Source organism: Bufo bufo, chromosome 4 (genome assembly GCF_905171765.1).
Source record: "Bufo bufo chromosome 4, aBufBuf1.1, whole genome shotgun sequence".
NCBI lineage: Eukaryota > Metazoa > Chordata > Amphibia > Anura > Bufonidae > Bufo > Bufo bufo.
In genome coordinates, this window is record NC_053392.1 from 478,622,600 (window position 1) to 478,638,595 (window position 15,996).

A 15,996-nucleotide genomic window follows, 5' to 3' on the forward strand; every position below is an offset into this window, starting at 1 on the left:
GTGATATATTATATTACAGAAAAATGCCTTTATTTTCAATTATCATACTCCTTTTCTACTTCCCCTACCCACAGCCTTTTGCACTTATTATTTATTCTAAATTCACTGCTAAAATTTGTCTTCAATGAAGACATTGGTTAGCGGTTCAATGAGAGATCAGGTTACAGCTGCAACCCATAAAAGTCTATGGGAAGGATCAGCTGGGAACGGATGGAAGCTTCCTCCCTCTGTCTAACCATCAAGATGCTGCTGTCGAGTACTGCTTTGGACTGATTAAGGTTTTGTTTCCATTACTGGGTGCAGTGCATGGATGTGGCTATAACAATTATTTTTTTTTATTTTTTTTGCTTTATTTATTTTTATACAGTTATTATAGCCCTATGCCGCCATACCAACCATTTTGCAGTGGTAGTGCTGATCAGTAGTGGGAGGGTGTCGGCTGTATTGCATGGAGCTGTCTGATTTTGGGTCTGCTTCATACACTTCTCCCACACCGCGGACCTATATTTACATGGCGCAGTCAGGAAGGGGTAAAGACATATGGATACCGTATAGAGAAAACATCCACATACCTTTTAGCCAGTGTGGGAAGCCGCTGATTTCTGATACAAGGACGGCTTTTAATTTGAATGGCGGTGTGTGTGATACTACATCCTTGTGCCGGTGACCCTGTGTGTAGAGTACGTCTGTGAAGAGTGCTGGAGGAGCTTTGAGCTGAAAGGTTAATTTGGTTCTTTTCAGAGCTTTTCTGCCTTTAGGATTTCAGAAAGAGTGACTAATGATCAATGCTGTAATTTCATTTTCATTTGTATGGATTTTGTATGTTTTTGACAGAATTACTAATTAGCCGTAAACTATTGTGCGTGTGATAAGTAAGGCGACTCGTGCCATCCTTCAGGCTCAGGGTGTCTGGATATAAATTATCTTCACATTATAAATAGAGATGAGCGAATTTCATAATTTGAAATTCGTTTGGTGGTAAAAGCAGAATTGTGTCATGGATTCCGTTACCACGGACCATAACGGAATGCATTTAGAGGCATTCCGTTCATTCCGTCATAATAGAAGTCTTTGGCCTGCATAACGGAAACGGGCCGGATCCGTTATGCAGGCCATAGACTTCTATTATGACGGAATGAATAACGGGATGCCTCTAAAGGCATTGCATTATGATCCGTGGTAACGGAATCCATGACACAATTCTGCTTTTACCACTCAAGGAAGCGCAAATGAATTTCATAACCTTAAATTCGCTTGTCCCTAATTATAAACCAGTTTTCATTCCACTTTTAATTACATTTTTAATATACAACCTGATGGTAAATTGTTTTGAAATTTAATTATTGAAGAAATAAAGATGCTGTTTTTTTTGTGTACATTTACAGTGCTCGTGGTGATGGTAGGTGACACTTTCAGGTCTCCCTGGAGTTCCATGACCTGTATGAAGGCATGACCTTCTGCTTTTTGAAACGTAGGGGGTTATCTGTAGTAATGAACAATGTTATGCGAGACTTTTTTCAGGATTTTCCACTTTTTGTAATGCAGGTGCTGGGGGTCTGCACTTGGAAACGGATAGCGCTTTTTCTCTTTGTCAGTCATGTGACCTAAGGGCTCTTGGGTAAGGGTCCATTCACACGTCCGCAATTGTGGACCTATTCATTTCTATGGTGCCGCACAATGTGCTGCCCGGATCCGGAATTGCGGATCCGCACTTCCGGGTTCTGCAATTCCGTCCCCGAAAAAAATTGAGCATGTTCTATTCTTGTCTGCAATTGCGGACAAGAATAGGCATTTTCTATTAAGCGCCGGCGATGTGCGGTCCGCAAAATGCGGAACGCACATTGCCGGTGTCCGTGTTTTGCGGATCTGCAAAACGCTTACGGACGTGTGAATGGACCCTAACTGTTATTTCTGCTCCCACAATGCACTTGTCGCTGATCGTAATCAAACCAGCAAAAGGTACCAGGAAGTGGGAATCATCGGGGGGGATTGGTGAGGTGATTTTAATGTTTGAGGCTTTTGTAAATTGATATCGACTGGACAGCCTTGCTAAAAATTTTATGTACCTTATACAGCCTCATGCACATGACTGCGGTTTGGGTCCGCATCAGAGTCACATTTTTTGCAGGTTTGATGCGAACCCGTTCACCTTAATGGGGCCGTGTGCTGTCCACATCCGCTCGTCCATTCCGTGGCCTCACAATTTTTTTTTTTTTTACCATGTCCTATTCTCGTCTATATCTCGGACAAGGATAGATAGGACTCCCCTATTTAGGGCCAGACATTCCATATATACAGAAAGCACATGGCCGGTATCTGTGTCTTGCAGATCCGCAATTTGCGGACTGTAAAACGGACATGGTCGTGTGCGTGATAGCTTACTTAAATGTTATTCTTGGTTCCGTTTAAGGCATAACTATACATAAAAATCACAATAATTCTATAGAGTTTTCTTAGACGAAGTGCAGCCAGAATTGTGCCTAGGAGACATGTTTCACGTCTCTCTTCTGCTGGTTTCTGTAAATGTTAATTTTCTCCCTACCTCCGACTTTTGCTGATCTCATGGACGAGCCAATTTTATGTCACACCTACTCTACACCTCATGCTCTGGTCCTAAAGCATTGGCTTAGAAATTGCAGCTGTATCTCCCTCCTCCCCCATGTTCCTTCTTGTCTACTAATTACTCTGGCATTCTGGACAAATTGTTTTCCAACTGAGGTTTCTGGTTTTCCTTTTTTTTTTTTTGCAGATCGCACACAAATTATATATAATTATATATACCTTTTGCGGACAAGAATAGGCACTTCTATTCCAAAATACGTATGGTTTTGTGAATGACGCCTAATGGAGAAGGGGAAACCTACAGATTACCACAATAATGGGGGGGGAGAGGAGAATCATAACTCATCAAACTGAATGTTTAGTGATATTTGTAGCTCTAGCACATGGAAAGTAGATGTAAAGTGGCCCTCCTGTCCAAGATTAAAGTTTAACTATGGAGGACATAGGCATAGTCTGCGTACCTAGTGTCTTCTTCCATGCTGCCTCCATTCCTCTGTTTTGTCTCCACCTTCAAGATGACCACCATCCTTTATATTCCCTATACAGAGTATTGTAAGGAAGTCTTGAGCCTGTATTACACTGGCAGATTTTCTGCCAGATGATTGCTAACGAACATTCATAGTAACACTCGTTAGCGATCATCTGGCAGTGTAAGGCTACTTTCACACTAGCGTTCAGGTGTCCGCTCGTGCGCTCCGTTTGAAGGGGCTCACGAGCGGCCCCGAACGCATCCATCTGGCCCTAATGCATTCTCAGTGGAGGCGGATCCGCTGAGAATGCATCCGCCTGCCAGCGTTCAGCCTCCGCTCCGCTCAGTGAGCGGACACCTGAACGCTGCTTGCAGCGTTCGGGTGTCCGCCTGGCCGTGCGGAGGCGAGCGGATCCGTCCAGACTTATAATGGAAGTCAATGGGGACGGATCCGCTTGAAGATGACACCATATGGCTCAATCTTCAAGCGGATCCGTTCCCCATTGACTTTCAATGTAAAGTCTGAACGGATCCGCTCAGGCTACTTTCTGACTTAGAAATTTTTCTAAGTTATAATGCAGACGGATCCGTTCTGAACGGATGCAAACGTCTGCATTATAGGAGCGGATCCGTCTGATAAAACATCAGACGGATCCGCTCCGAACGCTAGTGTGAAAGTAGCCTAATACTGGCGCCAGTTACCCTATGAACGAGCAAATGTATTGTCGCGTTTTAGGGTTGGACTGGAGGGTTGATTTAACACAACGATTATAACCTATATTTTTGGATACTACAATAGTCTATCAGATTAAGTTAGGAGTCAGAGGGACGGGAGTCTGTTGCGTAACATTCATTATTGCAAATGGATGATCTGAAGGTTTGTCACTCGTTGTGGAAGGTTTCTCATGATAAGGTATTAATAAGGCCACAGGTTTGTGCTCGTCTGCCCCGCAGAGTTTACTCAAGACTTATGGATGAGCCAAAGGTTAGTTGTTATCTAGTCATTAGCATTGCATCATTTGTGCTAGCTGTTTGAGGGGTCTAAAAGACCCTGCCAAACATTGTGTCCTGCTCTGATAGCTCGACTAGTACACTGGACTCATGCATGGACCCTTATGGATCCCTTGTGCGGACCCATACTGCCTCCATGTAATGCTGTATGTACAGAGTCTCTGAGAAAAAAATACCACCAGATGACTCAGCGGCGTGGAGTCTGTCACCAGGAAATTCACGGAAAGACCAGGCACAATGCCAGCAGAATGTAAGGAACCGTTGCTTCATTCTGGAAAAAAAAAGTACTTTTTAATCCATATGCAAATGAGCAATTAAGAGCACCGAGGACTGACAGGGGCAAGCAAGATGCTTACGCGGGAACCTGGACCCATTAATTTGCAGGAGGTGCTATTTCCAAAATTAATGGGTCCAGGTTCCTGCATATGCATCTTGCTTGCCCCTGTCAGTCAAGGAGAGGGAGGGGCTGGCATAGGAAGCAGGAGGCCTACCCTCGATGCAGGTAACTTATCATTTGCACATGGGTTAAAGGGGTTGTGACATCTCAGACACTGGTGGCGTATTGCCAGGATTTGTGACCAATGTCAAATAGGTGCGGGTCCCACCTCTAGGGCCCATTATTGTCTCCAGAACGGGGCCACCAAAATGAAGGAGAGCACTCGGGGCATGTGCAGATCTGTTCACTTCTATGGGAGTTTTGAAAATAACTGAGTGTATTCGGCTATTTTCAGAAGTCCCATAGAAGTCAATGGAAAGTGCATCACACCTGCCCAGCCGCCTCTCCATTTACCGTTGTGGGACTGTTGGACATAGCTCGGGATAGATCATCAGTATTTGATCGGTGGGGGTCCGGCACCAGGGTCCCCCACCTATCAGCTGTTTGAGAAGGCACCAGCACCCCTGTAACTGCTGCAGCCTTCTAAGCACTGCACAGTACATTGTATAGCGGCTGTGCTTGGTATCTCGCTCGGCCCCATTGAAGTGAATGGGACCGAGATACCAAGCACGACCTCCATACAGTGTACGGCGCTGTGCTTGGTAAGCACGGAGAAGGCTGCGGTGCTCACAGGAGTGCTGGTGCCTTCTCAAACAGCTGATCGCTGGTGTCGGACCCCACCGATCAGATACTGAGGATCTTGGGAAAAGTCCCTGATGTACGCCACTGTAGTTAAAGAAGTTCCCCCGACATATACCCCAGCAGGAGGCACAATTGCCGTCTGTACTGAGCCATATTTGGATCATTTTGTAATCTGTGTAAGCCATAGGAATACTTGGCGTCCTGCTGGTAGATTGGAACCTGAAATTGAGTTGAGGCATTTATTGAATAAAAAGCAGTGGTATGAATGGGATCTGGTCATGCGTTACATGTGCACAGGCTTGTCGTTTTCTTCTTTCCACCATTTTCTGCTCGTAAGCACTTTAGAAATCTATTACTGTTCATGCTATCACGTTTTGCAAATATTTGATGTGTTGAGACATGTGCAGACATTTGTGGAGTTGTAGATCATTGCTTTATTAACCTTGTCATACAATGAATTCTAATTATTTCACTAGATGTTCCCACGTGTGTTAACCAAGGTCCATCCTGTGCAATTTTATGCAGGCTTTATCTCCTTTTCCGAAGGACTTGACGGCCACTGACTAAGGGTATGGCTACACGGCAACACCGACCGCGGGCAAGTTCGCTGTTTAGCGGGCATCCCATAGAAATAAATAGGATTGCCGAAACTGGTGCAAGAACCCAACACTACTGGATTTCTTGCAACAGGTGCAGCACTCCCATTCATTTCTGTGGGATCACCTCTTCTCGGTAACCCTGGCTGGGATGTCACGTGACCAGTGTAGCCGTACCCTAAGGCCTCTTTCACATGAGCGTGACAGATTAGCTTCGGATGCGTTCAGGGAAACTCGCACCATTTTTCAGACAAGTTCAGTCAGTTTTGTCTGCGATTGCGTTCAGTTCATTTTTTTTATTTTTTCACGCGTGGATGCAATGTGTTTTAATGCGTTTTTCACGTGCGTGATAAACTGAAGGTTTACAAACATCATCTCTTAGCAACCATCAGTGAAAAACGCATTGCACCCGCACTTGCTTGCGGATGCAATGCATTTTTCACTGAAGCCCCATTCACTTCTATGGGGCCAGGGCTGTGTGAAAAACGCAGAATATAGAACATGCTGCGATTTTCACGCAAAAAAAATCAGTGGGCATAGCCTGCATCCTGCTCCCTATATCCAGTAATTTAAATCTTGTCTGCTGGTTCTGAAAACTGTCCCTTTTTAGACTACACTTTTGACTTCTGTTTTCTTGTAAATGTTTTAATCTCTCATAAAGAGCAGTCTCTTCAGCACCCTCCATAATGACGTCCCTTTGGAGTGAGTGAGAGTATCATAGTACTTGCTACTTAAGTAAGTTAGAGGGTGACCATTCATTTAAAGTGTACTTGAGTTTTCAAAAAGTTTTCACAATGGCTGTGCTTCTTTTTACAACCATAACTATGAAGAAACCGTTTTGTTTGGGTTTCTCTAAAGTCTTTCAGCCATATAATTTCCTGTTTCAGCTACGCGGCTAGATGCATTTCTCTCACAAGTAGTCAGTGTCTCCCTTCTGTCAGCACTGTATACAGTGACCTTACTTCCGGATGTTTGTTTCAGGGAGCTAAAAGCTGATAAGGAGGGGAAAATCACACTTGGGCCTCATGCACGCAAAAGTATGGGTCCGAAAAAAAAACAGAAGTTACTCTGTGAGCATTCCATATCTGTATGTCTGTTCCACCAAAAAAATAAACATGTCCAATTTTTGTCCACATTACGGACAAGGATAGGACTATTCTATTAAGCGCCAGCTGTTCCGTTCCGCAAAATACGGAATGCAAACAGACTTCATCCGTATTTTTTGCGGATCTGTGTTTTGCAGACCACAAAATACATACGGTCGTGTGCAAAAGCCCCATAGCTCTGTGTGTTTTTATTGTGTAAAATAAAACAACTATTTGATACATATGCAAATTAACCTGAGATGTGTCCTGCTTCCCCAGAATTGCCTCCTTGCTCCCTGACGTCAGAAAGCCAGAGCGCCGTAATCTCGCGCTGCGCGAGCTAGCGCATGCGCAGTTCCTTCCCTGAGCACACAGAGCTATGGGGACTGGGTATTGCGGATGTGCTAGCGGCCATCTAGCAACCCATGTCCTCAGCTCTATACATCATTTCCCGGTGACGGGTTCCCTTTTAAGGCTGCCTTCACAGGTGGCTGATTTTGGTGCAGAGATTTCTGCAACCTAAAATCACTTCCATTCAGATGAATGGATCTAATTTTCAACTGCAGAACTTTCTGCAGCAAAATCTGCCACATGTGGTGGTGGAAACATGTACTTAAACCACTTATGGTAACATTTTTTTATACTTTATATCTGGGATTGCAGGTTACCAACATTTAATTTTTTTTTTTGCTGGTAGTATCCCTTTAAGGAATACTGGAACTTTGCACAAATCAAAGGAACTATCTCATTAGTTATCTACTGCATTGGCAAAGCATTTAAGGAATGCCGCCTGAATGGGGCCTGTGTAAACACACAAAGCCTCTTGCATCCAAATCCAATTAGATCACGCTTCCCATTCTCCCCAGATAGTTGCTCTGAAATCAAGTTCACACATTTGACGGCCATTCACTGCCTGCTGGCACGTCTTTGGGGAAGTCTGTGTGAGACTTGAGTGGAATTGTCTGTCATCAGCAGTTCAGGGTTTTCTATAGCCCAGGAAGCAATAATATGTAATAAGCCATTAGAGGTAAAGCTATGCTTGGCATGTAGGGAGCGGCCATGGAAGGGCTGTTTACTCCCAAAGTGCTTCTTAATATATAACTTGGGGTTTTTCTGTAATAAGCCCCTTTTACTATAAACTAGCGGCACCTATACACATGCTCCTTCAGCTGTCATTCTTCTCCGCTCCCCCATACACAAGAGTAACACAGCGTGGTCATGCGTGGTAAAGTATATGGGGGCTTAGAGGCAGAAGAGATGCCCAATCCTTCTTTTCTTTTAAAGACTAACTTTCGGGGGCTGTTGAGCTGTTCCCTAAAACACTACGGGGGTAATTTATAAAAGACCGGCTTTTTTACACTGGCCTGGCCTTCGTCATAAATTAGGCGCACCACCGGCAGTCTGGCGCCAGGATTAAAAACGACTCCAGCCCCTTAGTAGATTTAATTTTTTTTTGTCAACGTTTATTCCGGCTTCCATGCAAATTTGTTTGCCCATGAAGCTCCCTCGCCACACTCCAGTGGTAAGCATGGAGTAAACACGACCATACAACAATATTTAGCAATTTAAAAAAAAACAACATTTTTTCTTTTTTTTACACCAAAAACTGGCGTAGCGCTGATAGTAAGAGACCCCCAGTTCTTGGGCCAATCCCACTAAAATCAACTTGTTACTGCTGCAATAAAATAAATTATTTTCTTTGTGCAATATCTTAAAACCTACAGAAAAAAATACAATTTTTGGGGGTCATAAGTGTTAGCATAAGCTTGGTTCGATCAATCTCCGGGTCCGTTCATATGACCATAATCATTTTATGGTCTGCATGTTGCAGATTCTGGAGGTGTACGCACATTGCGCCCTTTGTTAGAAATGCCTATTTTTGTCAAAACGGACTAGAATAGGACATTGTTTATTTTTTTTATATTGCGGGGCCGCAGAATAGACATACGGATGCGGACCACACACGGTGTGCCGCCCACCTCTGCGGGCCCCATTGATATGAATGGGTCCCCATTTGATCTGCAAAAATATGGATCGGTTACGGCTGGAAAATACGGCCATATGGATGGACCCTTATTGTCATCTGTTTTTGTGACTACTTATGATAGCAATACTGAAACCTATTTTTTTTTTTTTTTATAAGATGTGCTATTCCTTTATTATTCCATCTAGAAGTCTATGAATGAACTGCCAGCTGTCTGCAATAAAGGTCCAGCTAGGTGTTACCAGTCGGTGGGCGTGTACCCGTCCAGTCTGACACTGGCAGCTAGGGCTGTAGCTATCGACTATTTTTGTAATTGAGTATTTTATCAATTAATCCAACGATTAATCGAGTACTCTAATATAAAAACGAATTAAAAGAACGTTTTTCCTTATATAAACTCATCTGCCCCCACCCCACCGTGCCATCGCCGGTCCACAGCTCCTCCATGCGCTGCACTGTTGTCCTGACGTCACACAGCGTCGGGTCATAGTGGCCGCTTACGTGCACTATGTCCTGATGTGTCAAGAGGACAGTGCGGTGGGGGCCGGCGGGTGACCACTGAGCGGTGAGTAATAGCAAGCACTTCACTCCCGCTCTGTGATCACATGACACAAACGCAACGAGGATTTTTTGGTGTCTAATTACTCGATTCCATTGAGTAAGGCTACTTTCACACTGGCGTTTTGGCTTTCCGTATATGAGATCCGCTCAGGGCTCTCACAAGCGGTCCAAAACGGGTCAGTTTTGCCCTAATGCATTCTGAGGGGAAAAGGATCCGCTCAGAATGCATCAGTTTGCCTCCGTTCCTTCACCATTCTGCTCTGGAGGCGGACACCGAAACGCTGCTTGCAGCGTTTTGCTGTCCGCCTGACGAAGCGGAGCCAAACTGATCCGTCCTGGCACACAATGTAAGTCAATGGGGACGGATCTGTTTTCTGACACAATAGAAAACGGATCCGTCCCTCATTTGACTTTCAATCGAGTCCATGACTGATCCGTCATGGCTATAGAAGACATAATACAACCGGATCCGTTCATGACAGATGCATGCGCTTGTATTATTGTAAAGGAAGAGTTTTTGCAGATCTATGACGGATCCGCAACAAATGCGAGTGTAAAAGTAGCCTCATCCAGGGCTTGACAAGTTTCCTTCTAGGAGCCAGCTAAAAAAGTTAGGAGCCAGGCGGAGCTGCGTCATAAAGTCCCCAGTAGATGCCCCCATAGTGCTCCCCCCCCCCCCCAATAATGCTGTATACCATGTTACATATGCAGTGTACATGAGCTGTATAGTATGGTATATGCAGTATACAGGACCATGATATATGTACAGTATATAGGACTATGACATACAGTGTACATGTGCTGACACCTCAGGCTCCTTCCTCACTTGGATGAGAGTAGTAGTAATTTGCACTGGGGGCGGGTAGTTACCTGCAGGTGAACCTGAGAGCCACGAGGAGGGCGCAGGTCAGCACTATGGCCCCGCACAGCAGGTCAGGCCTCCAGCCCATCAGACACAGCAGCCGCGTAACATGCTGCCGCTTATAGAGCAGATGGGCGGCCCGAGCTCGCTGGGGGCAGGACGGAGCTTCTCCTCATCACACCACATCTGTCATAGTGGACTTCTGCGGCGTACGCTCAGCCATGGGCCGGGAGCGTGTCCAAAGAGCAGCTGCGTATATGGAACCTAAGGCACCGTCGCACAGCTCTCCGCTCATCTCCACTCCTGCTGCCTCTGGACAGAACGGCCCCCCTCTGGAGCTCTGCACCCGTCGCCCGGGCACCTTTTAAAACGGGCTGGCAAATACCCAAGCGCCAAGACCAAATTCCTGGTCGCCATGGCGACCTGGCGCCCGGGATTTGTCGAGCCCTGGCCTAATCGTTTCAGCCCTACTGGCAGCGCTCGTTGGATAGTGTGAGAATATTCAAGGACACCTCCAGCTGGTAACCCTCCGTTACTGCAGCTTCTGGCTTATTCGTAAACCTCAAGTAGGAATAATAGAGGAATGGCATGACATGGTTTTATGACAAAGTACTCCAGAATTATCACATGGGAAATGCAAGTAGTTATTAGAAGTGTAAAAGGACCTTTACTTGGGGATCTGTTACAGCTTTACTAGGGGACTTGTTTTTGAGCTTTGTCATCTATCTAGTCTGTAATTATCTTGCCTAGATCGTGGCATAAATATTAAATGCCATATTGTTTTACTGGCAGTGTGCCCTTCTTAGGTGTGAATCGGATTACGCTGATGTCCTTTGAGTGTTGCCGTTCATATACATTTAGGCGATCGGCCATGTTTGTGATGCAGTTTAGAAGATAAAATACGGCCCAGTAGAGCTGACATTAAAAAATGGGCTCCCTGGGTGCTAGTCCGGAGACCCACTTTTGTAAAATAAGTGAGGGAAGACCTTAATTTGTGCTCAGCGTGGTGTCCTGGGATTTTAAGAGGTGGTTTATTAGGGCTTGTGGACGTATTATAGGCTGGTGCCTGCTTAGTTTGGCCTTTGTGTGTCAGTATGCGAGGGACTAGTGTGCGTAGCATAACTGCTGAGCATATGTACCCACTACCTCTAAGTGATTGGCATCCCATTGCTTGGCTACTCTGGGTACTTAAAGGAGATCTCCAGAATTCATATATTGATGACCTATTCTCAGGATAGGTCATCAGTATCTGATGAGTGGCGTCACACTGTCAGGACTCCTGCCAATCAGCTGTTTGTGGAGGCCATGGAGCGCCAATGAGCTTCTGTGGCCTCTAACTAGGTTAGTGACGTCAGGATCATCATTCACGTGGCCTAGTTGCAGTTAAAGTGGTTGTCTCCTCTCAGACAATGGGGGCATATCACAAGGATATGTCCCTGTGGTCTTATAGGTGTGGGTCCCATCTCTGGGACCCACACCTATATCGAGAATGGAGCCCCACAAAATGGTGGCTGGAGGACTCCGGTCTGGCCATCACCAAGTGCTCTCCACCTAGAAGTGAATGGGAAGGCACCAGGAATGACCGACCACCGTTCCTATTCACTTCTATGGGCCTAACGGAAATGGCTCGGCTATTTTCAGCAGCCCCATAGAAATGAATGTAGGTTGGCTGCGCATTCGCAGTGCGTTCTCTACCACTTTCAGGGCTCCGTTCTCGATATAGGTGCAGGTGTGGGACCCGCACCTATCAGACAATGGGGGGCATATCCTAGCGATATGATCCCATTGTCTGAGATGAGACAACCACTTTAAGTCCCATTCAAGTCAATAGGACTGTGCTGCACTACCAGGCATTGGCCACTATATAATGTACGGCACTGTGCTTGGTAAGCTTTGGGGCTTTTTCTTATTGCAGTCTACTCATTTTAGGCTGAAAGTCATTATTTCAAGTGGCCGTTATAAAAAAATGTTACGTTTTTACGTTACGGCTTTCACTTTGTGTGTGTGCAGACTATTGCCTCCCACTTGTCAGTGAATCTGTCAGAGCAAATCTGATAGCTCGCTGTGTACCTCTTATCTTCAAACTATCTTCATCGGTCAGCAGATTTCCTATGAAACTGGATGACCTGTTGCACTTAGCAGCTGAAGGCATCTGTAATGCACACATGATCCTATGTCCCTGCATTGCTGAGAAATGTATGCAAATGAGCCTCTAGGAGCAATGGGGGCGTCGCCATTACTCCTAGATACTCTGCTCTCTTTGCAACTGCCGTGTCCTCTGCTGCCCCCCAAAAATGAATGTCTATGGGGAACGATCAATTGCTATAGTGTTCTCTCGTCGCCATACAGCGGAGGCGATCGCTGCACGTTAAATGCAGCTCTCGCCTCCTCTGAGGAGCAGGCAGTTGTCATTAACAAATGGTTCATTCCCATTGCATTCTGTGTCCACCCATGTAAAGGGGCCTTTAGGAAAGTACAGATAAGGACCACAAATGGAGCCATCAGAGCGGCTCTTTGACGGGTTCGCTGTGAAGCAGAAAGCAACATTCTGCAGGTACACTAAAAGATAGAGGAAAAACTGTCGAAAACTTTTAGTAAAGACAAATTGGGGAAAAAAATATATATATTCAGCTTAAGAGTTAACTGTAATGATAAAAATTGCTCCTAAAGATTTCCATAGTCTTTAATAATCACTGCATAGGAAATGTTGCTGGTTGGTTTTAGGTTGGAATGAAGTATAAAAGGTGTGATGTTTATTTCACCAGCATGCTTTGTACATTCCTAACTTCTCTGCTCTTTGTGTCTTCCAGGCTCAGATAGCTTTTCTCCAAGGTGAAAGGAAGGGACAAGAGAATTTAAAGAAAGATCTAGTCAGAAGAATAAAGATGTTGGAATATGCATTAAAGCAAGAAAGGTATGTACCGTCTCTGGGTGTAACTCCAGAATACATGACACCGGTGGTGAACAATGAGGATTCTGCCAGTGGTTGTCAAACTTGTCCTGGTCTTGAACAACTGGTTTATTGTAGACAATAATGTGCTCCTTCCTTCACCCATGATACGGGGAGAAGGTGGAGCTTTAGAGTCACACTCTTGTGTAATGGCCCTTTAATCTGAATAATATATCAAATTGTAAGGGTATGGACAGACTGTGTGGCCATTGTTCATCCATGACCATCTTAAAGATCATCCCTCAATTTTACTTGCAAAATCGTATGGCAGTTGGCCACCACTTGTTTGGCCGCACATTGACCCTTCAGTGTTTGCCCATACGCTAATGGGATTATAGGACAAGATGTAGTATTTAAAGTGACCTGTAGGTGCACCATTTTCCTGCTATGTCAGAACGCCATTTAATAGTTGGGTGCTGGTTGTAGGTATGGAAGTGGTTTATGGTGTTGGTTTTTCCTGTGCCAAATGTTGTGTCATTAGCTTGCAGGACCGCACTGATGTGTTCATGAGATGCATTGCATACCTCCTAACTTTTTAGGTGTTCGAAGAGGGACAGTTATGGTTCATTGCGTGAAAAATCAATCTTTCTTGTGAATTTATACACTTCAATGGTTTTCTCTTACGAAATGGCGCAAAAATGATCTGAATATAGAAATTTCTGAAAATCGAATTAAATAATGAAATAATATACAAGGTGGGCGCTAATATATGGATACGAAGCAGATAAATACTTTCTGGATCAATATTGTAAATGTAACAATGCAAATCTTTACTTCAGATCAAAAAGAGGGACATTTATGGAGCACAGAGGGACACTTGGGAGGTCTCGCATTGGTTACTCCTTTGTTAAGGTGGATTTACACAGCCTTATATTCTGGGAGATTATCGGGGGTGATAGTTCCTGCAAACGCTCGTTCTCGACAATCTGGCCATCTAAATATGCTGCCGATGAACGAGCAAAACGCTCATTCATCTATTGATATTGTCGTTCGTGCGGGCACATCACTCATCGTTTCTGGGCAGCATCGTTTCTCGGCAGTGGTCTGCCGCCCAGAAACAATCATTGTGTATGGGGACGAGGGATGGCTGTAGTGATTCCTCATGCTGTGAAGGAGATCACTGAACAAGCAGCCGACTGTCGGGAAGGAACGCTTCCTTCCTGACAATCCGCTGTACATTGCAGTGTCCAAACCCGCCTTTATACCACCACCTGCTTGTGACTGACAGATTTCTTCTTATGACAGACAGGGGGTGATGCAATAAAAGAATAAACAATGCATCTGCCCAAATTATCGGGACGGTGTCATCAGACAATGATGTTTTTGTGTTAAACTGATATTTTTATATTTTTTTCACCTAATTTTTGGTGATTTTTTTATTTATTTATTTATCTTGTCACTATGTATATTTAAAAAAAAAATAATTATCTAAAATTGTGTAGTTTTTATACTGGCCACAGATTTTGCAGAGGTGGCAACAACCATTTATGGAAGGTGTATATTTTGCGTTACCCAGGCTGTCCATGTTCATGCCTTGTGTCTTATCCACAGAGGAATCTGTATGTGCATATAACAAACCTCATGGCGTCCATAGAGTTCATGTATTTGAGATCACAGCTCTGGTACACTAAAGAACATAAAGCTGCCCATACACGTTCAATAGCTGCTGACCTAGCGATTATTCGGGCAGCAGCTATCTCTACCCGACTTCTCCATACACTTACATGTTCGGCTCAGTGCTTTGCAGCTTGTTTTCTAGTTTTAGATGTAATAGAAATCCAGGAAATCCCATTAAAGGGGTTGCCTAACCTTTACTAAGTGATGGCGTATCCACAGAATAGGCCATCATTGGGGCTCTGACATACCGCACTCCTGCTGTTCAGGTGTAGCGATGTTGTCGGAAGTCAGCGCCAGAACTACACGGCTCCATAAACTGTAACAAACGGAGCTGGTCTCTGCAGCGCTGTCCCCATTGACTTCAATGGGAGCAGTGCTATAGAAACGAGCTTCCTCCACTGCACGGTTAATGACGCTGTGTAGTTCCTGTGCAGACTTAAGCCTCATGCACACGTCCGTGGAACACGGACCGTGAGATACCGGACTGGCATCCTGCTGAGTGCAGGAGCGAACGGCCTCATTGGTTGCTATGACGCCGTGCGCCCGCTGCTGTACAGTAATACTCGTATTATCTATATGAGTGTTACTGTACAGCAGCGGTGGCACGAAGCGCACGGCGTCATAGCAACCAATGACGCCGTGCGCTCCTGCACTCAGCAGGATGCCAGTCCGGTATCTCACGGTCCGTGTTCCACGGACGTGTAACTGAGCTACACCTAAACAGCTGATCAGTAGGGGTGCGCCAGTCAGTATAGTGAAGGTTGGAAAACCCCTTTAATACAACTGAACCCTTTAAAAGAGGATCAGTCACCTATCCTGACAGGTCTGTCTTACTAAATATTTTCTTCATAAAATACCAATGCCGGGATAACTTATCATAGAACTCTGCACTGTGCCATTCCTGTGTTATTCCTCCTAGACATTTAGGGGGTCATTTATTAAGACTGGCGTGTTAGACACCAGTCTTAATAGCTCCTTTAGTTGGCGGTGGATCCACCAAAGTTATGTAGAGGCTTCGGCCTGTATATTAACTTCGGCATATCCTAAAACGGGCATTGAAAATAATGAATGAGAGGGGCCTGCCGTCCCATCCCCTTCCCTGCCCACGCTATGCCCGCCTTTTTTAGACCCGACGTGAGCGGGGAAAATTCGCAGATTGCGGCGCAAATAACCCTTACGCCGCAATCTGTGACAGATAAACCCCAGAAAACTGGCGTGTGT

General features: G+C 45.0%; 1 protein-coding gene across 2 annotated transcripts in view; it reads left to right on the top strand.

Moving 5' to 3' along the window:
• Positions 1-15,996, top strand: part of STRN (striatin) — a 121,623-nt gene that overhangs the window by 20,494 nt on the left and 85,133 nt on the right. For both annotated transcript variants that reach the window (XM_040429512.1, XM_040429513.1), the window contains exon 2: positions 13,019-13,122. In XM_040429512.1, the coding sequence (XP_040285446.1) occupies positions 13,019-13,122 (104 nt within the window). The remainder of the gene's footprint in view (positions 1-13,018; positions 13,123-15,996) is intronic.